Genomic DNA, 27,936 nt, shown 5'->3' with positions numbered 1-27,936 from the left:
CTTCCTGGAAGAGAACTAGCCTCTTATATCCAAATTCTAAAGCTACCTTCCCATAACTGGCTAGCTAAGCCCCCCAAAGTGAACTCTACCTGTGATCAGACTAGCAGTAGAACTGTGGACAGAGACCTCTTCTGCTGCTACTTCATGAAATAAGCACTCACGAGAAGGGGAAGAAATGCAGTCATAGAATCATTAAATGACTTGGATTGGAAGGGACCTTAAGGATCATTTCTTTCCAAGCACCCTGCCGTGGACAGGGTTGCCGACTACTAGATTAGGCTGCCCAAGAGCCTATCCAACCTGGCCTTGAACACTGTCAGGGGTGGGGCATCCACCACTGTTTTGGGCAACTTGTTCCAGGGCCTCACCTCTTGCCAAGTAAACAATTTCTTCCTAAATCTCCCTGCTTTTAGTTTAAAACCATTCCCCCTTGTCCTGTCACTATCAAACCATGTAAAAAGTTTCCCTCTCTCTTGTTAGCTACCCTGAAGTACTGGAAGGTTGCAATGAGGTCTTCCTGGGGCCTTTTCTCCAAGCTGAAAAAACCCACCTCTCTCAGCCTGTCTTCCAGCTGTCGTTCCAGCCCCTGGTCATCCTTATGGCCATCCTCTGGACCCACTCCAACAGCTTTACATCTTCCTTACACTGGGCCCCAGGCCTGGACACAGTACACCAAAGGGGGCCTCATGAGGGCAGAATAGAGGGGGACAATCATGTCCCTCATTCTATTGGTCACCCCTCCTTTGATGCAGCCCAGGATACTGTTGGCTTTCTGGGTTGCAAGCACACACTGCTGGCTCATGTCAAGCCATTTTTTTTTTTTTTTTCCTCCATCAGGACCCTCAAATTGTTCTCTGCAAGTCTGCTCTGAGTTTTCCTCTCTGTTCAAAGATGTGCCATGCAATTAAAATGCCCCAGGCCACAGCAAAATTAGAACATACTTAACTCTTACTAGCTCTAAGAAGTGTCACTAGGCACATGTCTACCAGAAAACACCAAATGGCTTCTAGTCTATGTTTTCATCAACATTCATGATCTGGACACAAACCAAGTTAAAAATTTGTATTAACAAATCCAGCACCTAATTGGACTTCTCTGTAAGGGATCTACATAGACTGGAGAGTTGGACAATCAGTAGTATGAAATTAAACAAAGGAGAACGCGTGCTTCTGCACCTAGGAAGAGCAATGCCAGAAACAGCTACAAATTGGTAAACAAGTGACTGGAGAGCAGACCAGCAGAAAGGATCTGGGGCTGATGGCTGACAGCAGGCTCTACATAAGCCCTGACAGCCAAGAGGGCAAGCTACGTTTTGGAGTGCATTAAATACACCAGAAGAATGCATTCAATACATTACAATGCATTAAAAAGATGCAATTCTCTCACCACGAGCATTGGAGAGGCTTTGCCTTGAATACTGTGCACAGATCTGGGCTCCACAATATGAAAAGGAGGTTAACAATTGAAAACATCCAGAGGAGAGCAACAAAGCTGGTAAGAGGGCTGGCAGGTGCATCCTGTGAGAAGAGTCTGGGGTTGTCCAGTCTAGAGGCAAGGAGGCCTAAAGGCGACCTCACTGCTCTCTGCAACTCCCTGAGCAGGTGAAGCAGAGGCACCACGCTCTGCTGCTGAAAATGCACTGGGAGTGATTAAGAGCTGTGACACGGTAAGATCAGACAGGATGTAGGAGAAACTTCACTGTGAGGATGGCCAAACATTGGAAGAGGCTTCCTAGAGAGGTGACTGATGTTCCATGCCTGTCAGTGTTCAAGTGCCCTCAGTAACTTCAACTTTTGTTTAGCCTTGAAGTGGTCAGACAATTGGACTGGGTGATCTTTTTAGGTCCCTTGCAACTAAACTGTTCTAATTTTAAGTGTTAAGAGTGCTCCCAGTGAGTTTTGGGGATGTAGGCTGGGGTCATGAATTCCACAAGATACGCATGCTCTGGATAGTTCAAGGTACAGACTCAAAAATGAAAGACACTTGGAAAGCTAGAATGTAAAATTTATAGCTAAATAGCAAAATACAGGGAATGTAGAAGTGAGGTGACAGATACAGAAGTCCATCGTTTACACAGATTTGTCCATTTGACTAGCACACCTCCCCCTCTGGCCCTAAAACCAAATCAAATAGCTAGTAACGTGTACACTCACTTCAAACAATGGAGAGGTCCAGGAGAAACTCTAGTTACTCGATTCACACTAGCACCATTCACAGTGTTGAGATGAACTTCAGAGATGTACAGAGTCACAGAAGAAGACTGCAACCGTGTTTTCACAACTTCCAGTGGACATGTCAGAATTGCACCAACAGTACCTCCACACCTGCAAAGAGAAACAAGGTCACTATTTTCTAAACTGCAAAGAAAATAAAGTACACAGTAATGTTACACCGAGCAGAGATGAACAGCAAACAGTGAAGAAATAACAGTATATGCATGATAATGGTGTAATGACTTGTCCTTGAAGACAAGCAAACTATTGACATTCAGTGAGAATTTTAACAGGCAAATAGAAACTTTCTCCATGTGGTGAAGGTGCACTGCCTTCAGCACATGCTTTTAAATCCATTCTGGAAAGTCGCTCAGCATTTCAAATGTTTAACTGCCTGTAGTAAATGTTAACTTTTTTTTTGAATGTTCAATGAGTTCCTGGTCACAAAGGAGATGCCAAAAATCCTTAAGAGTAGAGCATAATTTGTGCAGTGCGCACACAGAGCTATGCTCATCGCTCTTAGGAAAGCTAGTAAAAACTGTACTGTGGCAATTTATTAAATCAGAACCAACAATCTCCCTTTGCATTTCGTGCATGGTACCATCAAAGTAATGCTTCACTGAGTATTTTTTGAGCTCTGCCCATTACACAGCATGAGACACTGGATCCCAAGTACTGAATGCTGTAGAGCTGAATCTGGGAAGATAAAAGTCTGCCCCTCATTTCTGTAAGAAAGCCAAACAAATGTGTGTGACTTACACTAGCAAAGTTCTCCCCTTTCTGCTACAGCAGAGTACAGCCAAGAACACGCTGCTGTTCAGCAGCTTTGTTCAGAGGATTTCTCAGGTGCTTGCTCATAAGCTAATTATTAATATGTACATTCCTGTTTAACCATGACAATATACAACCTCTGAGAGAAGAATATCAAACCCACGAATTCTCATTCCAAAGATAACTCCGAATTCTTTGACACAACTGTTACAAAAAAAAAGAGCTTGGCTTGAACCTTTTCAGAGACCAGCATTCTCTCAACTTCACCCAACACCATTCTTAAAATAGCCAGGACATTTTATGCACCTACCCCCAAAACCAACCAATTTAAACTGCTCAATGCTACCAACACCACCACTAGCAACCACACAAATGTAATTTGTATTACATTCGAAGGGCTCAGCACTCTTTTCTCTCAAGCAAGAAGTAGAGCTGGTAATTGATCTTGGCAAGCACTGAGAAAAACATTCTACTCCATTGGAAGTTTTTTTAAAAGCCTCAAGGTTTGTTTAATAGCATTTTTAATGCTATTAAAGTCTTCCAAAATGAAAGGAGAATTCAGTACAAATTAGCAGTAATACCCAGAACTTAAGATTTCCTAGATCTCTGTGAAGAGTCTGTCAAGTATCACTTTTAGAGTCCATCATGTATAGCTGTTTTCTGCTGTAAATAATAAAAGAAATGGCAGTACAGCACTGCATCCTAACATGCTAATCTGTTTGTAAGAACTGAACTGAGTACCTAACAATAGCATTCAGTATGCTCAACCATTGCTGTTTAAATTAGCAATCTAGAGATAGCCTATTGCTAGAGCCTGGAAGCACCTTTTTCCAGCTCTAACTCCAACATTAAATTGAAATTTACCCTCTTACACATTTGGATTGAGGGAATAAAAGTTTGTCAGCTTGAAATAAAGCATCAGCACACGAAGATGGTAGCCAGTTTCCCAGTGCACAGTACAGAAGCAGTAAGACTGATACAACTTTCAGAGTGCATCTCTGAGCGAGCATTTTACTTGCCTACTCTTCTAACATTAAGCTACAAATACAATTTTAAAATAAGACACAGACTAGACTCAAGACAGCTTGCTGGAACAATTACAGCAACAAGCCCATCTTCAAGACAGACAACAAGCTGCTGTATTTCATGCAACTCAACAGCAGCAAGTGCTGCATGGCCATGAGCATGCGCAGGCAATGCAGGAAGCTAGCTTCAAGGTTTTTTTCATTTCTTGCAACCCCCCTGTTTCTGATCCCTCAGTATCTGCTTCCACTTAAGATCTTTCTGCATTTGATTTTGGGCAGGTTACATGAGGACTTACTTTCAAGCAACAGCAAGAAAGTGCATATGTAATGAGATAAACACTATGGAATGGGGAAGAAATGAGCAGGTGAGAAGTCGGCACCATTCATCAACAGGGCTCGGCATTTGGAGCCTTTAATGCTGCCAGCTCCACCACTACTCCACACTGGAAAATTTGTCTGAAGTTGAAGATTAACACCATCCTGGAGGCTGCATTTTGCACGCTCCCTTGCACCACTCCAAATAGCCACAAGGGATCGGTGCCTGGCTGCAAGAGCTCTGGTTAGACTTCCCTCAGCAATGGAATAACAGACAGCTAGGGAATGGGACAGACACAAAACTTCACAGAGCTTGTTCCTTGACCAAGTGTGCTTACAGCAAGCGATGCTCCGTGATAACCGCCTGCTGTAAGGGCAGCTGGCAGCCTGTTCAAATTTACACACACTGGAAGAGAAGCAGCCAAACACTTGCCTCCTTTTAAGAGCTGGGCACCCTTTACCTGCCATTCAGGTCATGATTTCAAATAATCAGCTTTCAGCACTACTTCTTACTGATGTGTTGGTTTCTTTCATTAAGCAGTTTAAGACGTCTTAGCAGAACTTGGTCACATCTTGCACATCTTCCACTAGTTATTGATAGTCTGGATTCAAAATCTCTCTCCCAATTTTCAAGATCTCAGATTGCCACTTAAACAGCTTGTAGTTAAATCAAGTGACAATTCAGTAACAATGTGACCTGTAAAAAATAACTGACTATTCAGAAACATGCCTCCTGTTCTGCCATTGCAGTATTTTATGTAGAAATACGCTTCTGGCCTTGTTAACTTAACACAGTACTAGGAATACAGAGATGGCTACTGCTTTGAGCTCCAGACTGGCACTCCAAAAGCAGACAGCCATAAGCTCCAGCTTTCTAGGGGCTTCTTTTCTTTTCCTTCCCAATTTGTAGCTTAGTACAAGTCAGGGAGTTGCGGAGTTCAGAAAAAAACATTTCTCAACACCTAGAAAATAATCAGATTTATTCTTCTCCTGGCTGCAAAGCAAGGCATTTGCTGACCCGGACACAGACTCAGTCCTTCATTCCAAATCTGCCTGTATTATTTGTGGGAATACGCAAAGAAATAAATGTGCACATGCTTCAAAATCTAATCCCATTCTGCATTCAAATCCCAGGTTTTATTTCCAGAGACAGCTGGACAGGTGACCTTTTTGTCACCTGGTTGAGGATATCTGCTTAGGAATCACCACCCTTGTCCAGAACTGCTGCATACCTTCTGCTGTTGCTTTAAACCCTGCAGTAAAAGCAGAGACAGGTCTGTTACAGATGAGGATCTCAACACTTCAGATACTAGACTGACTACAAATGCTCCTACAAACATTCCCATTGCCTTTCAGCTCATCTATACTTATAACTACACCTATTTAAGAATCCCAAACTTCTATTCTTTTAGATAATTATGTATTCTATACAAACAAGATGCAGCCAGGTAGGCCTGACCTCAGATTCACCTTTCACAGTGTTTGTAACCGCAGCCTCAGACTCCAAGATAACCCCTGACCCTGTTATCTTGCACCTACATTCATTCACTTATTTTACCAGCTGCTTCTCTTTCCTGTATGAAAATGAAAGTTCCAGACAAGTACTGACTGACAGATGACACAGCAAGGAAAGCGAGTGCAAAACTGTTGAAAACAAACAAGCCACTACAGACAGAGCTCCTGATGTCTTTCTCACTTAGAATAAATTCAGCAGTATCAGCATTTTCACAGCCCTGCCTTACAGCACAGTTGTAGCTGATTTTCACATCCACAGATAACGTACAGATCCAGATATTAAGCTCACATATCCCACCTTCAAGACAATTTAAGGCTTTAACTAAGAACAGTTTTCAGAAACAACAAGAATGCACCTCATTAGCACATGGGTGTCATGACTCTCCTGCTATTATTCGCTAAACTTGTATATTATTTACCTTTCTATCTTTAGCCTTACTGTCCTGGCTAGGAGCACTGCCGGCTAGAAGCCCCAGCTCCTTTATTCACTGCTAATACTTTTTGCCAAGGTTTAAGAAGTGAGTTTTAAGTTAACATCCATTAACTAAAAGTAATAATCAAATTGCTGTTTCTAATTAAGCGTAATAATGAAGTTCCCCTAATGTGCTGACATACCGAAACCTACAAATGAAAATTGGAAAAAATAACAAATGGAAAAGCATCACTGGCTTCCATTATCCAAAACAAACACTAACACAAAGTGCAGATTCAATTAGGAGCCAGGGCAGATAAACACAACATGACTTCCATATCAAGTAAAGAACAGCTGAAAACATCAATCAACCTACAGGAAAATGTGAGAAACACATCAGCTTCACAATTTTTGAAACAGTCATTTTTATGCAATTCGGTCACCTCAGGGAGCAAAACCCAAGCTACCTTTAAGTAGAAATTGCTTACTCCCCCTTTACCCACCCCACAGAAAAGTATCTGAACACAAAAATAAGCTCAAGTCAGGGCAGGAAGTTACTAACCTTGCCCTGTGCCTTACAACAGGAAGAACTGTTCTGAAAGACATTCAGGGTCAGGCCAGGAGTGAAAGTACTTCAAGGAAAAAGGTTACTGGGTGGCCTGGTAACTCCATTACAGCTCAGCTGACTACTTCTGAAAGGCAGGAGAAACCCTTATCACCACTCTACCTGCTCAGTTATTAATATCTTCTTGAACTGAAGTTATTTCACCTGTGTAGTACCCGATTTTTCTAAACTACTTAGACTTTATATTAAATACATTATTTAAATTTTGACTGTTTCTACCACTGCAAAGATTCGGTAAGAACTTGAGTGATTCAATCTAAAATTTTATCAAGACAAATAGAGACTCCTCCCTATAATTAATCACAAAATAAATCAGAAAACTGCCCAATTTTCTGAAGAAGCAACAGAAAGAAAGAAATTTCAGAAGTAAACCTATGACTGTCCAGCCCTGAACTCAGAAAAGCAGCCAGCCATCTCCAACCCCAGATGGTCCTGCCTTTTGCTGAGGAAAGAAGGCCCTGGGCAAGTTCCCATGTTCTGATGGAATAAAATTTCACCACTTCAATTTATTGATGCTGCTAGAACTGATCCTCAAAATGAGTACTGAATTATTTTTAGACATAGAAGTACTATTTGGAAAATACTGGTCATCTTTACAGTAGGTATGTAGTTATGAAGCAGAAACAGATTGCATTCTCAGAAATGAAACTAACAGTAACATTGCTCAAGCATTTTGGAAAGCAATAAGGACACAGAGACAGGGGAAAAGAAGGATGGAGGAGGGATTATTAGAAATGAAGCTTCAACTTCCTGTATGAACTGGAAATTCCCCAGAAGTAGCGCAGTTTGACAGCTGGTGTTGAATTGTCATGAAACAAGTTAGGCAGCTACAGAAAAATCGCAGAATAGCCCCACCTACATTACAGAAACAGCAATGTCATCACTTACTCCCAAAGAAAATGGGAATTAAAGACTTGGTGTTTAACAAAACTTTTTTTTTTTTTTTTTTAGCAAAATGGTCAGCAGACTGAGACAATCACGTTGTTTTCAAACAATTCCTAGCGAAAACTAAAAGAAAACAAAATTTCCTTCATTTTTAAGTTTCACTGAAGACTACAGATAGTTCAAGAGATCTATAGTCTACCACGCTAGAAAGAAGTCATGTGATGACCCAAATAACTTTCCTGCTGCTAAATGTGACCAAATATACGCTGTTTTGCTGACCTGTGATTACAGAAAACATGTGGCTGCCACATGAAGAAAAGTCAGCCTTTTCCTCACATTATTACCCTTGACCCAACTGGCTGCCAGCTACCTGCAGATCAGATTTTCCGTAAAAAAAAAAAAAAAAACAACTTCGCTGAGCTCAGCAATCTTCACTTCAGTCTTAAGATTACAGGTTGGAACGCTGCCTCAGTCATCATGTACTGTTCCTTACTAATCTGCCTTTTGCAGAAAGTAGTTCAAGCTACTGGTTTTTTGTATGTTTATGAGGATGTGAATTCTGAAGAAAAATACAGAGCACCACGTTTCAGGTCTGTTAACGTATAACCCCCTTCCTCTCAGCCAGAAGTTGCAGGGGGAGAGAACCTGCATAAGTACTAAACTGTATAATACTGGAAGCCTGGAAGGCGTGTGTGCTCACACATAGCCAAGTTACCCAGATCTGCTCACAAGAAACAGTGCAGTCTTCCACCTCAAACACTCCAGTCACAGGCACCATTTTGTAAAGGAGTAACACAAATGGAAACCCAAGCTTCAAGCTCACTCAGACATACATTATGTTCTTTGTTCTCTTCCCCTACTTCCATATAGCCACACTCACTGCCCAAATACATGCCTATTGCTACAGGAAACAGACTCTCCTTTTTTCTTTTAAGACGGCGCTGCTCCCAGTCCACCCCTGAAGGAAACACAGGCACTGTAACTGGGCACTATAAAGCTTTATAACACACCTACAGTTACCTGAGAGTTAACCCCAACCCAAGCAGGGCTACAGGGACCACGTGTTTACTTTTAACTGTGCTCTTCTCTCCAATTTCTTCTATCTTCGTGCATAGATGCTGCAGGCTACAAGTTGACACGGAGCCCCTCATCTATAAGCAGTTGAAACACAAGCAAGCAATGCTTGATCCTGAAGTTACCAGCCTGTCTGTAGACTGCTGGGAAGACGGGTACCTTCAGGTAACCTCACTGACAGCGGGACAGCCCCACGCACAGAAAGATCAATTTATTTCTCCAAGGAAACACCGAACGAAGAAGAAACTTCTGGAGGAAGCGGGCAGTCCGCGAGTGCAGCCTCGCCGCAGTTCCGCCAGGGCTCAGGTGCAGCCGGCGCCGATCTCGCCGCAGCCCAACGCCCGGACGGCCCGGCCTGCACGCACCTCATCGCCGCGGCGCGAGGGCCGGTTGTGCCGGTGTCCCATAGGGGCCCGGCCGCGCAGCCCCGGCCCGGGGAGGCCCGGAAGGGCCCGAGGGCAGCGGGAGGGAAGCAGCGCGCCGGGCGGGCCTCAACGCGGCCTGGGCGCCTTGCCTCAGCGCCCTCACGGCGGGCTCCGCGCCCCAACCCGGCGCGACGCGGCCCGACGCAGCCACGCGGGGACGGAGCGAGCGGCCCGCTCCGCCGCCGGGCCCGGTGCCGAGGCTGCCGCAGACGCCCTGCCCGCTCCCCCGGCGCGGGGGGGCGGCTTCACCTACCCGCCGGCGAAGAGATGCACCAGGGTGTCTCTCTGGCTCATCCTCGTCGCCTACACCCGGGCGGCAGGGAGCGGTGCCGGGCGCTTCCGCCCCACCGGCTCCGGGCAGGCTCCGTACGAAGACGCACCACGGCCCCGCGGCTTCCTGCGGCTGGAGACGGCCGCGCAACCGGGGCGTGGCAGAGCTGCTCGCTCCACCCTTCGCGCCGAGCTGCTACGGCAACACAGAGCATGGAAAGAGCTTCCGCATAAATATGCAATGAGCTTTAGGGTAAACAGAGGGTTTTATTGGCTGGAGGAGTGTGACGTCACCGCCCTTCCTTATATAAGAGGGGCGCGGAGGCCGTTAGGAGTGTTTCTGAGGTAATACAACCTGTGGTGCTGAGCTGATGCGGTGCTCTGTGTTTTCTGCAGCCACCCTGTGTCTCTGTGTTGTGAGCTCTTTCGAGAACTTTCTGTTTTTGGCTTTCTAGAGGGGCTACTCCTCTGGGAGCCATTTGTGTTTGCTTTGATGTCCCCTGCTTCGGTGGGGGGGCTGTGCAGCACCCGGAAACGAGGAGAGATAGGGATATCTGCAAGCGCTCGAAGTGCAGGCGGCCGCGGCACTGCTAGCAGGGTGCACAGCTGGGCTTTCTTGTTCTGCTCCTTTCTTGTCTTGGGGCTTGTAACCTCGGCTGCCACATGGACGGTTCCTGTCAAAAAGGCAGTCAGAAACTTCCCGGGGCTTTTTGTGAAGTGAGTACAGTGAGTTACTCGGGGTTAGAAACACTGTGGTCCCATGTGATAGAAGTAATGCCCCAGCAGGATTCTTAATGTCACATACAAAACTGCTTTCTGAAGTAATGTTTTGAGAGCCTAAGAGTCTGAAAGCCAGCAAGTGTCTGGCAGGAGTTACATTCTTTTGTAGCATGAATGTAACACTGCCTGAACAATGAATGCAAGCTTTTTTCTTCAATATGTATTTCTACTTCTTTGCAAAAATTCATCTTTTGCCATTTACTTCCAAACTGATCCTTTTACCTTACGTAGTAATGTGCACTATTTACCCTTTAAGGACTTTTATCTTAATGACTGACACGTGGTACATTTTTATGTTGGAAAACGTTTCCTGCACGTGTGCTTTACAGAGTGCCATGGGCAGGTAGGGTGAGTTTGTATCTCTAGATTTTGCCTTTCGTTTTCTTGTATGTGGGTTGTATGTTTCCTGGTTTCAAGTGACCCTCTGTGAGCCTGCTGTTTCTTGTGATGTTTTCTGAATTATGTAGTACAAAGTATCTGGTTTTTACTCCTTTGATCTAATCATACTTTCTGTTTTTTCTTTCTACTGCAGATATGGTGATAGTCATTTCCTTTACTCTTTTTTAGTGACCAGTTTCATACTCACATTTGTTGTAAACAAAACAAAGGGTTATTAGTTTTAGTGTAGTGTATGTTAATAGTAGTATGTTTTTGCGCAGCATATTAGTATAAAGAGCAGTTAAAAAAAACACAACCAAGCAGCATGCATTCTGAAGCAGTTATTTTGTAACTGTAGGAAAAAAAAACTTGTGACAAGATGAGCTGCTGTGGGAGACACAAGTAAAGCAGACATGTAGTGCAAAGCTTAGGAAAAGTGTTGATAGTTGAGGAGGAGGCTGGGTGGAAGGAGGCCTGGAGAAGTAAGAGATGTGGTGTTGGGGGGGGGGCAGTAGTTAGAGTGAGTTGAAACAAAAGTAGGGGGGTGAGTTTAGTTTCTGCATTGGTATTTCACATGGTATCTTTTTGAAACTAGTAAACAGATCAGTGGGAGTTGAAATAACTCATTGAAAATCAAGTGTTTCAAAAAACACAGATAAGACACATAGCAACCTACAGTATACATACATAAGTATGCACCCTAAGTATTGACTCAAAACTTGAGAAGGGATCATGTGCAGCTTGGCTGAAGGTGTCACACAAGCAAAAGTAAATATATTTGGCTTAATTAGAACTATTACATTTACTTAAGAGTACTTGAAAATGCTACCAGTGATTGCATTAAATGCAGCATAGGAGATAAAGATGCAAAATGCTTATTCTGAGGTCTCAAGTACATTTTTTTCTTACCAATTCCCTCAGTAGCTTAAGAGGAAAGAGGAAATGTTTTTTCTGCCATTCCATGAGCACGTGTTCCTGTGAACTTGAAAGAATGTTAAAACATGAAGAGAGCTTGACAAAGACCCTTCTTTGTTCCATCTCTGTATAGGTGAACTCCTAACCTGGGAGCCATGAACTTCATCTAACTCAGCTCATAACTAACTGACATCTAACACAGCTCATAGAGTATGCTGTGACAAATGAGAAGTTGTAACTTGATTTTTATGAATGTTTAGAGTGGTAAACATAAATAGAGCTATTGAAACATTTTATCTGCATTATTAGAAGCTTTGTAAGTTTTTTAAAAATATCTTTTGATAGAAACTTGATGGTATTCCACTGAAACATTAAAAATTCCCCAACTGGAAAATTTTCTGTTTTTTATTAGTAGTCTGAAGCACTCTGATTCCAAATAATGTTGTGTAATTTCTCGAGAGCTGTCTTTAATAATACTTTTTGTTCTATTCTCCTTACTAGGCTGAATTTTCTGTCTGAGCTGCATCTGCAATGGTCTGTGGTTATGGATTCTTACAGTGCGTTTCACCTTTTATCCCAGTCAAGAGAGGTAAGTTCATGAGGAACTGTCACGTGGAATCACTTATGAGATTCTAGTTACACTAATAAAAGTATTCAAATTTCATGCGATCTCGATTTCAAAAGATCTTCAGTCTTTATAATATTTTATTTTTTCATAATTTTATTGCAAAATTTGAGCAACATCTACAAAGCCCTGTCATTCTTACCTCTTGATTCTTCTGAAATTGGGAGAAGAGCGTTCTGTTGAGAGAAGAGAGATGCCATGTTCTCATGAGGCCTCATGCTGCACACTTTTTGTCATCAGCTTGTTGGCCCTGAACTACTGCCTAGTAACTTGGAGGAAACTGACTTGTTGTGTTTAAGGCCATCTTCACACTTCTGAGTTGGAAGTGGAAAAGGAATGTATCTATGAAAGGAACAGTTTTTCAGGGCTTGCACCCCTAACTCTGTTTCAGGACCAGAGTTAGCACAAAGTCACAAGGTGTCTATAATTGAAAAAGTACCGCAGATGTTGAGATTGGATTTTCTAGGGATTAAACATTGGGGAAACACCCCATGAAGGAATTTTCACATTTGAATAGTCACATTCTTTGTCATGGATGTCACTACAGAAGAAGGAAGCTTCCAACTTGCTATTTCCAAAGCTTGCAGCAGTAATATTGTAAAAGCCTTAGAATACAAAAGTCCCTAGATCAAAATAAAAAGGAAAATATGGGAAATAGTTTAATGAGGGACTGTAGGTGGTCATGTGTGGTGAAATGCTGAATAGCAGGCATTAATTAAGAAGAATTAGGAAATTGGTGGCAGGAACAGAAGTGTGAATGATTGAAGGTTGTTGATACTGCAGGTTCAGCTGCAGCCTCAGATGAGGTTTTATAAGCTCAGTAAGTGGAATATACCTCTAGGACTTAGCAGCAACTGTGTTACAATATGCAAAACAATGAGCTACTTTCACTGGGGAAGAGACTTAAAATTACAGCTTTTGTGCTTTGGAAAAGAAGTGAGTGACTAAGATTTACTGTTTTCATTTTCGTTTGCTTTTTTATAAAGTGCTTTCTTAAAAAAAAAAAAAAATTGGGTTCAGTGTTTTTGGTTGGATGAAATACTACTCATTAAACAAACCGTTAATTTCCCTATATGCCTGTGAGGCTTGACCTAGTGCTTATTACAGGTAATGAGGAGTTGAACTACTTTGTTACTGCTAATGAAGACTTGACAGGAGGGTTAAATTTAGTTATAGAGTAAGCCTCTGGAAAGACAGTGGCTAGGTTTTTTACCACATAGTATCTTAGATTAAGAAATGATTTTTTTTACTTTAAAAACTGTTTTTATCTGGTGTGTTTTTCTAGATTGCTTCCACAGACTGTTCAAAATAGGGGGAGATGATGGTTGTAAATCTTTCATCTAATAAGTTCAGAAACACTTGGAATAATGGGAAAAGAGCTTGAGACACAACCACCGAAATCTTAGGGCTGACCTATAAAAAACTTTTTTTTCTGACTTTTGCAGCTCAGAATTCCATGATAAATGCCCTCATAAATGACAGGCATAGATTTTTTTGCTAGGAGTTGAGTGGTTATTTGCAGGTCTGGAATCATAGCAAGGCCATTACAAGTAATTTATTTCAGCTCATGAAGTGTAATCATGCTGGAAATAAATGAGGATGTTTGTATTTTTCTCTTGACACAACAGAAGTGAATTTGTCTAACAATGTGTAGTCCATATTTGGAGGACCTCTGTCCTATCAAAAGCTGTCTACATTCAGAAATTAAGCAAATGCTCTGATTTTGTTTATATTTTTCTATTGATTTGTATTTAAAAATACAATATCAACATTATTTTGCAAATAATGTAATAAAATGAGACAGGTCATGTTTAACCTAGAGGCACTGGACAGGTTGTTGATAGTGTTAGAAATAATCTGCTGCTCAATTAAGCAAGCATGGAGGCTGTGGTGAAAAAACACCACTTTATTTTTCTTGTTCCTTGAAAACACATGCATTTCTATGTCTGTTGCTCACGCATTTACCTGGTCTGCAGCTTACACAGGCTTTTTGGAAATACCCAGAAGATACAGTAGAAGAGGTCAGAGATAAATAATAGGGAAACAAGACGAGAGGAGCAGCTTTATCTTAATATAATAATAGAAATAAGGAAATAGAGTGAAAATAAGGAAGAGCACGAAAATGGTGTGTGTAAAAACAAGAAGAACAGAAGGCAGGATGACAGGTCTGGTGTTCATTTCCTTGTATCATTGTCATTTCAGTACCTGAGATGCCTGTTGGAGGAAGCATAGGCCCTATTTGTTGAAAACTGGCTGTTAGAGTTGAGAACATCCATATAGATAAAAGAGGGGAAAAAAAGTAGTTAATTTTATGGACTCTGTGGGAGCTGCAGAGAATACTTGTTGTGACTTAGGCTGTCAGTTTTCATGAGAGGTGTGTTCAAACGTCAGTTTTACAGAAGAATCATTCAGGTTATCTGTGCCATGAAGGCCTCATATCAGAAAACAATCAGAATATTTGTTTTTTTTTAAGCTGGATAAATAAAGGCTGAGACAAGATGTGATTGTTACCTACAGATATGTCAGAAGAGTAACAAATATTCAAGCTAAAGGTCAATATTAGCAGAGTGACCAGAGACCGTGAGTAAATTGAGGTTGAGAGAAAGTGAGCCTGATATGACTCTTTTACAGCACCTGAAGTCCAGAGTAGAATATTAAGATACTGAATATGCTCAGTTCTCAGATGGGTCTCTCAAATGTGAATCCATCATGCAGTTCTGTTTCAGATAAACTCTAAAGCCTAGGTTTCTATCTTTAGCTTCCTTTAAGAGTGATGGGTAAACAAAATATGAATCGTATATGTTTCCTGATGTGAAAAGTTTCTAAAGATTTCAGGAATTCTCTTGCTCTTTAAGTCACTGAAAGAGAATCTCTTGGTAATTTTTTCATTGAAAGGCAGATGAATGACTGGCTTATTTAGAAAAGGTGAACATTTGGCTGTGTGGGTTTTGCACAACTGGATTAAGCAAAAGCAGGAAACTTGAAGCTGTTGTCAGTTGTAGCTAATAACTGCACCTCAATGAGTGTGTGAGCTTGGTTTTTTTTTTTTTTAAGACTGGATATGAATGGAGAGTAAGACTTACAGCAGTATATGTTGGTCTTTGTGGTTTCTTGGCCTTTAGGATTTCATGTAAGCGGACTAATTTGGACATTTGAGCAAAAACAGCCATCTTAAGTGAGCATAAAGACTACAGAGGTGCATTCAGGCCACAGGCAGTTGCCTAGGAAGTCAGCCACCTTGCTTCTCTCAGTTGACAAATGTGGCTTAATTTCCATACAGAGATGTTACTCTGGCTTGTCTAAGTCTAGACAAAGAATTTGCTGACTCTGATATACATTAGGGAGTTAAGCTTCATTACTGCTAATGAACCAATCAAGTATAGGAAGAATAGTTCTCATTTTCTGAATTGTACTCAATGTTATACATATGAGACAGTGCTCACTTACAGCCTCAATTTTTGCAATGTAACAGCTGTAACTAACATGAAAACTGTTAGGTAAGCTGCTGCTATGACTGCAGGATGTTGAACATTGTTGTTTATCTCAATAAGGAAAACATGGTTTCAAATTTTATTTTCGATGTATGAATTCTTTGGTCATTTTCTGTAGGCTATGGATACAGCTTGTCATGTTCCAGAGTCATCTGGTAGCCTTTGGAAATGGGAGAAACTGTTTGTTGTTTTTTTTAAGGCTGATAAAGATTGTAATTGCCTTTTCCCCTCATTCTAAGAACTAACTGTGGGAATGGTACCTTTGGCTAGAAAAGGCACTTAGAAGAAATGGAGTGAACCAACCTGTGGTGTGAGTAATGCCAATTTAAAAGTGGTTAACAGTGGAAAAGTAGAAACCTACAAGTTAATCTGTTTTATTCAAGACTATACAATACTGATTTAGTTAAACTTTAGAAACATTCACACTATTATGATGACTAATTAATAGCAGCTTAAGTCAATCAAATGAGATCTCCACCTGCTCTGGGGTGTTTAGGCACAGAGGCTCATCTGAGTTCTGGGGGTATATCATAGCTCTGAATAAAATGTTCTAATAACTCTTCCCAGGGTGATTAATTCTTCTGTTTAGCATAAACTCACTTCATTAACTTATTCACACATAAGACACAATGCAGTTTAATGAGTTATCTTTCCCTAGTTCTTTGTGCTCTGGGAAAGCTTTTGCACATTTTTGTAAATTTACGTACAATGAACCTTGAGGATACCTTGTAAATTCCTGTGCCTTGGTGAAGTTGTAGCTTGGATTAATTTGATCTTATCAACCCTTTGGAAGCAGCAGTGGTGGCGTGGCACAGTTGAGATCCGATGGAGATTGTTTTGAAAAATTCTTTGGAAGTTACACTGTTAGTAACAGTGGTACAAAGAACTACATCTTAATTTTTCTAACATAAACTGTCTCACTGATTTTAATTTTGTGATGAAACATCTTTCTGTCAAGCTGTATTTTCCCTTGAATTTGTAGAGGTTCTATGCTTAGCATCACTAGTGACCTACATTCCAGAGATGTTGTTTTAATTGTACTGTAAAATTTTCTATCTGTTAAAAATATTTGAATCTCCATAGCTTACTTAGCAATTTCTGGCTAGTACATTCTTTATTCTTTCCCAAAAAATTCATCTAGTTATATATTGATTTTAGTTTCCCATGTGAGCAGAGCAGCAATCTGTTATGTGTTCACAGAGCCAAGTCTGGCTATGTAATGCCTCAGGTATCTCCAAATTCAGATATTCCTGAATCCAGCTGTGCTATACAGTATTGACTTTGTTTCGTGTTGTTCTTCAGGTTCTCAGTACTGGAAGTTTGTTTCCTCATCTGTTACTGTGTTTTGTCCAGGCTGGAGTGCAAGGTTAAAGTTCTGAGATATGCGGCTGCGTTTTTACAAAAGGTGGAGTCTGGTGGAAGGTTTGCTGTGTATTTTCAGGCTTATCTCTTCTGTTAGGGTAGATGTTTTGAATTATTTTTGATAGGGAGCAGAATCAAGCTTGTTACTAGTCACAGTCTGTCTTTATAGAGAAAGAAAGGGACAGCCATACTGCAGTAATTGTTCATGGTTAACTGAGAGAGTGGAAGGAGCCTCTCCTTTGCAACTTTTTCTTTTGTGTTTGGAATGAATGTTAGGGTAAAGACTAAAGCTGTGAAGAATCCACTGTTTCATTTTTCAGCATTGAGTTCTAGAAGAGATGGCATGGAGCCAGTCATAGGGTGTATCCGATACTAATAGTCCCTTGAGTGAGTAGCAGGTGAAAATACAACAGTGCATGATAATTGAATTTTAAAAACAGGTAGTACTGCTGTATTACAATGAACAGCAACTTAGATACTGGAAATTCTTGTTATAAAACCTGAAATCATAGTGTTTAGAGAAAAAATTGCTGTCTGTTTTGAAACAGTTGTTTCCAGAGGAGTAAGCTATAATGAGTTGGATCTAAATTTATTGTATCTACTGCTTCCTTAAGGTAAATATGTACTTAATAATATATTGTTCTCTGTTTGGTAAGTAACAAGTATTTATGACATTGAGTGTTGACTGCCTCTAATTTAAGACAAAAATTTCACAAGCAACCTCTGTTACGATCTAGCTTCCCTAGGCTATGAAGAGTTATTCATGTAGCCCTCATAAAGAGCCTGTCCAAACCACTTCTGAAATGTATTTGTGGAAAGCAGTTCAAAATATGCTAGTGAGAATTAAAGGAAGAAATGTATGTGACATATACAAGAAACAGTCATTCCAGGATATGCAGGAGACACCAATTACTGACACCAATTGCAGTGATACATTTACATTGTTTGGGCAGGCAGTGGAAAATGAGAGGAATCTTGAAATCTGAACCTATGTTAAGTGTTAGAAATGTGACCTCCAATTTCACTTGTATTTAGTATGAGCAGATGGGATTTTGAATTCCTAATTCTATGAGTTGCCTTGAAAAATTTTACCCTGGAGCATGCTAAAGACACTTTTTTTCCCCTGTAACCAGATGTCAGGTAGGACTGGAGATCCGTAGATGTCCTTATGATTTTGCTGGGGGAAAAAAAAAATCTCCAATAGATGTGGAATTTGAGTCCATAAACAAAATGAAAAAATTGTACAAGATAAATCAGCAAAACTGTTGGATTACCAATGAATGATGACGAGCTCACTTCTCGTGTTTCTTTTGGAAAACAGCACACAGGAACAAAGTGCTGTTGGTGTGTCACAGCAAATACTTAAACTACCTGTTACAGTCCTCTTCTGCTCTTTCTGTATTCTTCTGCTATTATTTATTAGTGAGATGTTTTTTAAAAAGGAGGACCTACACTTTCAAAATCAGATGACAAATATATCTTGAAGCTCCCATATAGTTTTCCAGCACTATCTGCTGCTGCTAATATATCAGAAATGCACGTAAGATTTTTTTTGTTATATCAGATTAAGTTGCCGTGGAAATTAGTTTTCAATCTCAGCCTAGTTCTGGACAGAAATAAAAGAATAACTTGAAATTACAGATGATTTTTTCTCCTATTTTCTTAGGAGAAACAATATTTTTTTTGCCTGAACATTATGCTGCTTATATATTTAAACAACACTGCTATATAATGCCTTATCTAAGAGTGTACCAGGATGTTGACAGAAAGCAATTAGGCAGCAGCAAGTGTAGGAAAAAAAAAAATAACTTTTTATGGAGACCAAATGATACATTTGTTTCACAAGACTGGGTAAGTAAATCTATTCTGGCTAGTTTGAGAACCTTAGTATTGGGATTTAGGTTGCAGTCTCAGTAGGGCTTTGGCTTAATTGACTTCAGTGATCTTTAGCTGGCATTAAACATCACAGATTTCAAATATGCCAAATGACTTCTCAAATTTGGAGTTAATATAATCAGTTAAGAGTTCGGTGCTGGCTAACCTTCATCTGAAATCAATAAATCAGCTTAGACAAGAGGAGATTAGGAAAGTCAGAAATATGTACTGTTATGTTTGCTTTTGTGGTCTTTTTGAGAGGTCAAATAATGGGGACATCAATTAAAAGCAGAATAAATATCAGGCTTCTTCCAGCGTAATCGTCTCTTCCTTTCATAAAAGAGAGTGTGCATTTAGCTTTAGAGCAAGCTGCCAAATCATTGGTTATGTTTCCATCCACTGTCACAAACACAGTAAGTAAACACTTCAATGTTCAAACTTTGTTTCAAAAAAAAGCAGTGTAGATTTAGAGAGAAAATTTCAGTGTTCAAACTAGCTTTACAGGCAGTATTTGTTTACAATTTGAATTTCCAGTTGTTGTTTTAGTTGTCAGACGTCAGCATTCAGAATGAAAATTGGTAGTGATAAATACATACATACATAACAAATACATACATATATTATGTACACAAATACATAAATGTGTAGGAAGGGAACACCTGCCTGAATTAAACACTCTGCAGGCCTCAGTGTGACACAAGTTCCCTGAACTCTAAATGGGACCTGAACATTCTATCTCCTAAATGTCTTTACCAACAATGGTAATTTCTTCTGGGAGGTGAAACTACAGTATTTATCCACTTGATCCAGACTGTTTCATGTACATACCCTTTTTTCCCTACTTATGATCCAGTAGACTTGGTAAATAACATGGTGCCATCCTCTGCAGGTGTGGTTTTGCTGTTTATTTTTCAGGGCAGAAGGGATGTTTTGTTTTGATGAGCCTTGTTTTATAGGCTCCAGGTAACGATGCCTCTAGTAGTCAAGTGTCATCAATGAGGTGGTTGTTAAAGAGGTGAGGGGAAGTTTAGATGTGTGTCTTGAAAGCCAGAAAGCAGATGGACTATTCTGATTCTGAATGCCTGTGGCCCTGCCTGTGGAGGAGGGAGAATTACATGAGGGATTTCATGATGTTGTTTTCTTCTCCCTAACAGATGAAGTTGTTTGGCTGTGGCTCAGAAAATTTACAGGCAACTGATCACAAAATTGAGCAAAAAATTCAATGCTTTGGTAATTGATGGTGAATTTTCTACACTGTTTTTGATACTGCATGATTAGCATGCAAGACAGTATGGCCAGTTGTGAGATAAGTGGAGTCATATACTTTTCCATATCCAAGCAGGAGGCTTGTTTGTAGAAGTACATTCAGGAATAAGGCAGAGTGGATGACAGCAAGGGGTATTCATACAAAGATGTCTGAATCTGTAGATAAATTCACTTTAATATGGGTGAGATTGGTTTTATGTTTACTTTGTCACTGTTTTTTCTTGTATTGAAGTCTATAGAGCATTAAAGAGTGAAGAAACAGTAGGAAATTATTACGGTCAACGGTCTGCATTCAAGAGTATTATATACCTTGAGCATCCCAAACTGGAAATGGTTTTTATCTTCCTCCTCCCCAGCATAAATGGAACCTTGCCACCCCCACCTAGAAAATTCTGTAAAGTGTAAAGAGATGTCTTTGTACTTCTCTTCTCTCATGTGCTGCAGTGCTGAAAAGCTCTGCAGAAGTATAGAGCTGTTGCTGTGCTGTTGTCTGTTCAGGGCCAACTGAATGTGAAGATCAAGTGTTGATTTGTGGAGCCTATTCTCCCATAGATCAATTAGCCAGGGCACGAAGAGCTGCAGAGGCAGGAAGACAGGGAACACCAGGCAGGCTCCTGCTTGTTTAGTGTAGTGTCAAGTAGAGAAGAAACTTCATTCAAGTATTCTGATCTCAGTCAGCAACACCTTTGGGTGTTGGTCAGGGCTCTGAGCAGGCAGATCGGGGAATGCCAGTATTTCCCAGGACAGCTTAGGACACTCAGTGTCACACCCAACATGTATAAAAGGAATGCAATCTCAACTGTGAGGGCAAAAAAGTTTGCTTTTTTGAGTAAGTGTTCTGATTTTTATGCTCTGTAGCTTCCTCCTTTCATCTTTTCTTTTGGATATAACAGGGTTAGTAAGATTTTTCCATGTTACAGCCTTTTATGGCATGAAGTTAGAGCAGTGCTGGGGACTGTTGAGCTTTCAGAATGTGTATGCTTTAGAAACTGTAAAGAACTGCATGAATGCTCCAAAGGTGGATTACAGACTGATATCTGAAGCTTTCTAACAAATCACTCCTTCCTGTTATAAAAGGCCAAAGGTGCTGAACAGCCGTTTCTTCCCTTTGTAAGTAAGAAAAATGACTGTTGACATTAAAGCAAGAATAGAGAACATTACACAAGCAAGAAGACTGTTAAGTTTACAAACCCAGATGTCAGTAATCATAAATATGAAGCTTCCATTCCTAGGCTATTCAGTCATTTCCATAAAGATTTCTGAAAAGAATAAGACATCTAAGAACATATGTTTTATATCTTTATCATTCTGGAGCAGTCACATACGTATAATCTGTGATTTGTTTTTGTTTCTTTATTATGAATCACACTTATTTCCCTGTAGAAATGTTAGTCTTCAGAAATACTAAACTTCAAGTTAAGATGAATTGTTAAGCTGCAGGTAAAGGACACTGCTAAGATAGTGGCCCTATTGTCTTGGTCAAGCAACTTTTGGAAGAATTTTGGCCTTTGAATATGAAATATACATTTGGCAACTCATAAAAAATGCTTATGTCATATTTTGGGCTGGCTTAGCAGTCTACCACAAGATTGATTCTGCTGAATATGACTTTATATGTGCTTCTCTGGTATTACTGAAGGGTTCTTGCTGCTGTATGGACCCTAGTGTATGAAATTACAAAGTAACTATATAGCTAAGTGTCCATCATAACCATTTCTTTATAATTCTTACAGTCTATTAAAAGCAAAACAAAAACCAAACCACAATACTGAGGGTTTGATGTTGTGCTGAGAATCCAACCAGTTGATGTTCTACTTTACTGTATCAAAGATTTTACTAAATCTTATACAGGAGAAGAATTACAGTTTTTAAGAGGTCCTGCATTTATAAAAAGCTCAGATGTGTGGACAGCTAAGCTTAGGCCTCCTTTCTCAACATTTCTTATTAGATAAACCCATCTGGATTTGAAAATTGGTTCAGTGCTGAGTGCTTCCATGATCTGGAACTGGAGTTGACAACAGTTCTATTCCTTCGTTTTGCTCTAATAAGCAAAATCCTTTTCCTTTCAAAGGTGTTTTCAATGTATGCTGTTCTTGTCAATATCAATGACTTTCTCTTCTGGAGCCCTTTGGACTCTGCACCGTTCCTTATCCACATGATATTCTTGCAACACTCCTAGAAGAAAAAATGCATGTTCATGCTGCTAGAGAGAGTGAAAACTTATTGACTGTACAGAGGTTGGCAATAGCTCTTGTTCCAGTCTCCTGACAAGAGCAAAGAGGCAGGTTGCATTTTTCTCTGTGCTATGCCAATAAAAGCTTTCCTATCTCTGCACTGATATTTCTTCTTTACTCTTTTCTCCAAAGTCATGTCAAATATACAAAGCAAGACTTCTTGTTCCCCCATATAGTCAGTGACTCTGAGGTGAAGTTTAGAGCAAATGGTGTCTTGTTGTAATAAATTTCTTAGAGCCTTGTAAATGGAACTGCCTACAGCAAGTGTGCAGATTATATTTGATGTCTGGCACATCCGTTTATATTAAGATGTTATAACAGAAGATGGAACTGCTCCTGAGGAAAATTCTCCAAATGAATTATCAGTATAAGATGTCTTTCTAGTGTTTGCAGATCTGTTTTCACTCCAGGTTTTAACTCCATCTGATCTGCAACCAGTACTGGAGAAAATTATATAAAAAATGTGAAATTGAAGCAGTTCTTCTCTACTATTACAGTTTATTAACTGCTTGAGCTACTGTGGTTATTATAATATCCATTTACTTAAGCTATTGTCTGTAGTAGAAGTGGGTACTTGCATATTGGAAAAGCACTGTGTGGTTATATTGGAAGAGGTTATTTTCCCCATTATTTTAAAACATTCCTACAATGGGAAATGTTAAAAATGTTTAGAACTATTTGCTTTATGGAGTCATGGCTAATTTGAGAGGCAATATATGAAAGTATTTTTCTTAGCTAAAAGCTCTGAGAACAAGTAAAACTCAAAATTGAGAATTCTTCAGTGCAGTGAGAGGCTAGTGGCCTTGTTCTGGTCGGTTAGCTTCCCTGATTTTGAAAATGAGCAGAAATGTATGCAGAACTACAGTGCTATTGAGACAGTTGTTGGATTTGCTAGTGCTCATGGAATGCTGATATCCTTGAGAGGAAAATCCTTGGTAGCAGTGCAAAACAAGCCCAGTGTTTTCCTCTGAGATGGAAATATCAGTGATGTGAACAGAAGAAGAAAGAAGGAAAGTTATTATATGATCTTCCCAGAAGAAAAAGGCATGAAGGAAGCAGTGTTTTGAATCTGATGTGCACAAAGCTGAAGTTAAGAATGAGCACTTGGATTTGATTGCTGTGCAGTTCTCTTAAGCGTTTGATCAGGGAAATCTTATGTTTTATTCTGAAGTTAGGATGTGTTGTTCGTTTCACATTATCTAGAAACAGAACATAGAAGTTCTGGAGAATAATCAGTTTTTCTTTAAAAAAAAAAAAAAAAGGCAAAATGGGAATTTGGAAATCCTGTGTTAGGCCAGGTCCCTTCCTTTTAGCACGTAGCAAGATTTGGATCTGGCCTTTATGTTGTACCTGCTATCCAACATGCTACAGCTCTGAGGAAATTGTTATCGATAACTTGTGATAAATTGAAGCAGAACTTGTATTGAAAAGGTTCTCTTTTTCTAGCCAGCATTTCAGCTTTCCTTCAAAGCAAGTAAATTCACAATGTGTATTGAACATAGTGGTTAATGTGCAGTACATTTGTGCACTGAGAATACAGCATAAAGATGTGCACTTAAGCTATTAATTGTTATTTAATTGCCATGTACTTTTCACCTTCGCCTGTTTCACTCTGTGGTCTCCCCATCTTGCTTTGCCTTATTCTCTGCTGCATTTCAATGTGTGCTTACCCAACACCCTTTGAATCCAGTGTTGCTAGCTGGAAAAGGGCCCAACCCATGGTAGAATGGACCTAAAAGTGATTTGTTGCAATAGAGATGTGACTAGAAACAGACCAGGACATACTTTATTAAGTGTTAAGCTTTTATTCTACCTTCCAGCAAGACAGAGCTGAGAACTGCCTTTAAAAAGCAGTAATGCAATTGCATCATTTATGAATGCTCTGAGAATCATTTAGTGGAGAACAGACAGTTCTGTTCCTAGCAGTGATGTTGGGGAAGGCAGCATAAAAGCACAAAGTCCTCAGCAATAGGATGTGTAAGGCAGCCAGAAGCAGCAGCACCACCACTACCACCACTGACATTGGTCTGTAAGGCACAGGCTGGGCAGATATTCACAAAACCACAATACCATTTCAATGCACTAATGAAAACATACAGTCCTTGGGAAGGACTTTTGGTGGCTTTTGTATATATCTTCATATTTCCTTTTAGCTTCCTTCTTTGCTTCAGTCGAGGTAACTTTTCAGTGTCTTGAGAACTGTGCTCTCTGAGTCTGTCTGGAGCCCATGTAGCAGACAGGATTATTTCTGAAATGCAATTTATGTATTTCATAAGCACTAGACTAGACTAGCTCTGGGAGGATTTTTTTTTTTTTTAAGTGTGTGCCTTCCATTCTAAGTAATTCTTCATGTAAAGATGGAAACAGGTCTCTTAAAAAATGTCACAGTTCATTTCTAAGATTGGCAACAAATTATGTAACCCTGTTGTATGAGTCATAAAGAAATCTGGATCGGAGATGCATTTTTACAAATAGCAGCTGCTTGTGTGAGTAATGATTGTTTAGAAAGCTTCCATTCATATGCTGCCTGTGTTTTTTTCTACAATTTTTTAACTACAAAACGTGAACTTATCTGAAAAATCAGATGCTGCAGAGACATTCAAACATCCAATAGACTTAATAGAGGATAAGACTGAAGTGAAACAGTTTGACAAGGAAGGAAAAAAGAGTAGGGGATGGTGTGCATCCTTATGGATGCTTTTTCTGAAGCCTACAGCAGGTTCACACTTCTGGGGTTTGAATTGCTTTATCCACTCTAGTTCCAAACAACTCATTGCACTGTTTAGCCTGTCTTTGCCCCAGTGCAGTAGAGAATAGGACAACAGGAGTAGGATAATTTATTGCCAGCCAGGATGCCAAATCCACAGCCACTCAAGCAGCTGTAGCTGTCACTCACTTTAAATAAACCACAGTTTCTGGAGTTGTTCTCAACTACAAAAGTTTAGAAAAAGAAAACAAAACACAACAGTACAGAAAAATAGAACTGCCACAGTTCTACTGACCAATCTTTTTGAGTTGTTAGCCAGTTTATAAGCTAGCTGGACAAATACAGAATTTTATGTATATGTGTACTATATTTCCTGTTTGCCTGGTTCTTTGACTGTATGGCTGAAATGTCTCATATCTCCTCGTGATGTGGGACATGGATAGAAATTGCTCTGTAATGATTTAATGGCTATTCTGTTCTTCTTGTGTCACCTTGCCTTTTTTGAAAAGCCTATATGATAACTTTATGGGCAGGGATAAATGTGCCTTGGTACCCTGCTCTACTTTGTGGTGCAGCTTTATGGTATTCTACATGATGCTATTTCTGAACAAATCAGCCTAGTCACTGTTAAGTGGACCAAAATATTTCAGTATAAAATGAGTAAGGCTAAACTCTAACTATTCATCCTCTTATAGGATGATCTAGTGGCTGTCTAAATAGAGTTATTTCTGATTACAAGAATGTAGCTTTTACCCTTTACTTTCTGTAAAACAGGATAGTCTAGAAGAGTCATTTGAAATCTTTTGTATACATAGAACTAACATTTACAGACTTCTGTCTCAAAAGTTGTCTCAGTGTGAAAGAATCTTCAAACATCTGAAAAAATTAAGCAATACTACTTAAATCGTTTGCCTTCACTAGGATTAACACCAGCATTTACAAGACAGATATTTCGGCAAGTGTTTAACTGCAAGTAGGCTCAAATACTTCTCAGAAACCTTCCCTTGACTCATACTAAATTCTGACTTGCTCAGCTCTTAGAACAAGTTAATAGCTGGCACGGAGAAAGATCCATTTTGATGATTCAGTGATCAGCAACTCTTGTGCTATTTCCCTTTTGTTTTAGCAGCAGTGGGAAAAGAGGGCTAGATAGTTACCCTTTATCTATGGCAGCTGTGAAAACACCAGAAGTGTACGTTGTGGTGCTGTTTGACCAAAGAGGGAAGGAAATGTAATAGTTTAGCTGTCTCTCTTTATAAACTTAGACTTATGCTTCATTGGTCCCAAGGGCACCTGATGTTGCTCTGGCAATCTGCTTCTAGTGTAATTTTCTCTCCCTGCTACCTACTTCTATTTGTATCACTAAAGTGCTTTGTGCACAAAATGAGCTGCTGTGATAGCATCACCTTACCACCAGATTCAGAAAGAGAGCAGCTTCTCTATAGTAAGTATAGGTGATAGTAACTATAGTAAGTATAGGTGATAGTAAGTATAGGTGAGAATTGTATTGTTTCAGTCCTGTTTTGAAGAGGCGTTTTTCATTTCCTGCATGCACAGTTCTAGAAATCAGAAAGTACACTCAGTTTTGGAGACAGCTTCTGTTTTCACAAGTCTCATTCCAGAATAGGTGTGGTGACATAAACAGCATGAATGGAAATTGCCAGACTCTGAAATAAACAAAATGCTTGTGCAGCTCCTGAACCTTCTTAAATTACAATAATATTCAGCATCTTCAGATGCTGATAGTGTGATTTTCAGCTACTGTGCTGAAGTTGGTCTCACAAAGAAGAAAACCTGAATTTACGGATGCAGTCACCCTTAGTTTTGCCGAGTAATTCACAAGAAATTTATCAATCATCATTCCAGGAGCTAAACTAGATTTAAAAAAAAGATGCATAAAAACAGATAGGATTGAGAAATTGAAAAAATTAGCAAAGTTAAAAAGCCAAGTGGGTCTCATGCTGATGGGAATATATTCCTTTTGTATGATAAAGTAATAAACAATCTCCTGTACTGTCAAAGAACTGTGATATTGATTATAAAAACCATGAGCAGTGTGGATGTAGGAAATGATGTGCATCTAGGAAACAATATTGAAATCCTTATGGTACAAAGGACCATCAGCAAATATTAAACTACTGTCAGTAGTACCTGGCTGTCATTATTTTAGGTAGTTTAGTGTATATGTTTACTTTGCTGGAAACTGGAAGCAGTATATCTAGAGCCACTTTTTCAAAGGAATTCTAGAGTTTGGTTCTGAAAGTTGCTACATGAGGATCACTGAGGACCAGTGATAAATTATCAGTTATGAATTTAAAGATCATTACAAAATTAGCCTATCTTCACTTCTTACAGTGCAAAAGCTGTACGAAACTTGCTTTAACACATGATTTTGCAGCTTCAAATAATCAAAGCTACTTCTGATGTACTGAATTTCCAAACTCTTTGACCTGGGAAGAAGAAAATCCAAAAACAGAATTTAAGGTTCTTGGGTATTTTTAAATGCTATATATTTTGATTGTGTCTCAAAACTTTAAGAAGTGTGATAAACCTACACTACTGTCTCATCATCATTGATATTTAATTCAACTGTAACAAAATGCTTAATAACATAAGAAATGCCCTGCTTGATCAGGCCAACAGTCCATGTAGTCCAGTATTTTCTATCTGACTGTGGAAAAAAGAGAGCACTCCAGCCTCTTAATTTCCTGCAGTTTATGTCCTTGTATGCTTTTAGCAACCACAGTTGCTCTCTCAGAGATATCAGTGCATA

At 39.8% G+C, this 27,936-nt stretch overlaps 1 protein-coding gene across 1 annotated transcript in view; it reads right to left on the bottom strand.

Annotated features, from left to right (window-relative positions):
* The window catches only part of SLC25A36 (solute carrier family 25 member 36), a 30,677-nt gene extending 21,039 nt beyond the window's left edge, over window positions 1-9,638 (bottom strand). Inside the window, exons 1-2 of the mRNA XM_042820713.1 lie at window positions 9,514-9,638; window positions 2,154-2,324 (exon numbers count right to left, since the gene is read on the bottom strand). Of these exons, the coding sequence (XP_042676647.1) occupies window positions 2,154-2,324; window positions 9,514-9,554 (212 nt within the window). The 5' untranslated portion in view covers window positions 9,555-9,638. The remainder of the gene's footprint in view (window positions 1-2,153; window positions 2,325-9,513) is intronic.
* Window positions 9,639-27,936: the final 18,298 nt, after the last annotated feature.

This window comes from Centrocercus urophasianus, unplaced genomic scaffold, assembly GCF_019232065.1.
Source record: "Centrocercus urophasianus isolate 14NV4802_14NV808 unplaced genomic scaffold, USGS_Curo_1.0 seq_19, whole genome shotgun sequence".
Classification (NCBI taxonomy): domain Eukaryota; kingdom Metazoa; phylum Chordata; class Aves; order Galliformes; family Phasianidae; genus Centrocercus; species Centrocercus urophasianus.
This window is presented reverse-complemented; position numbering and strand designations above follow the sequence as displayed.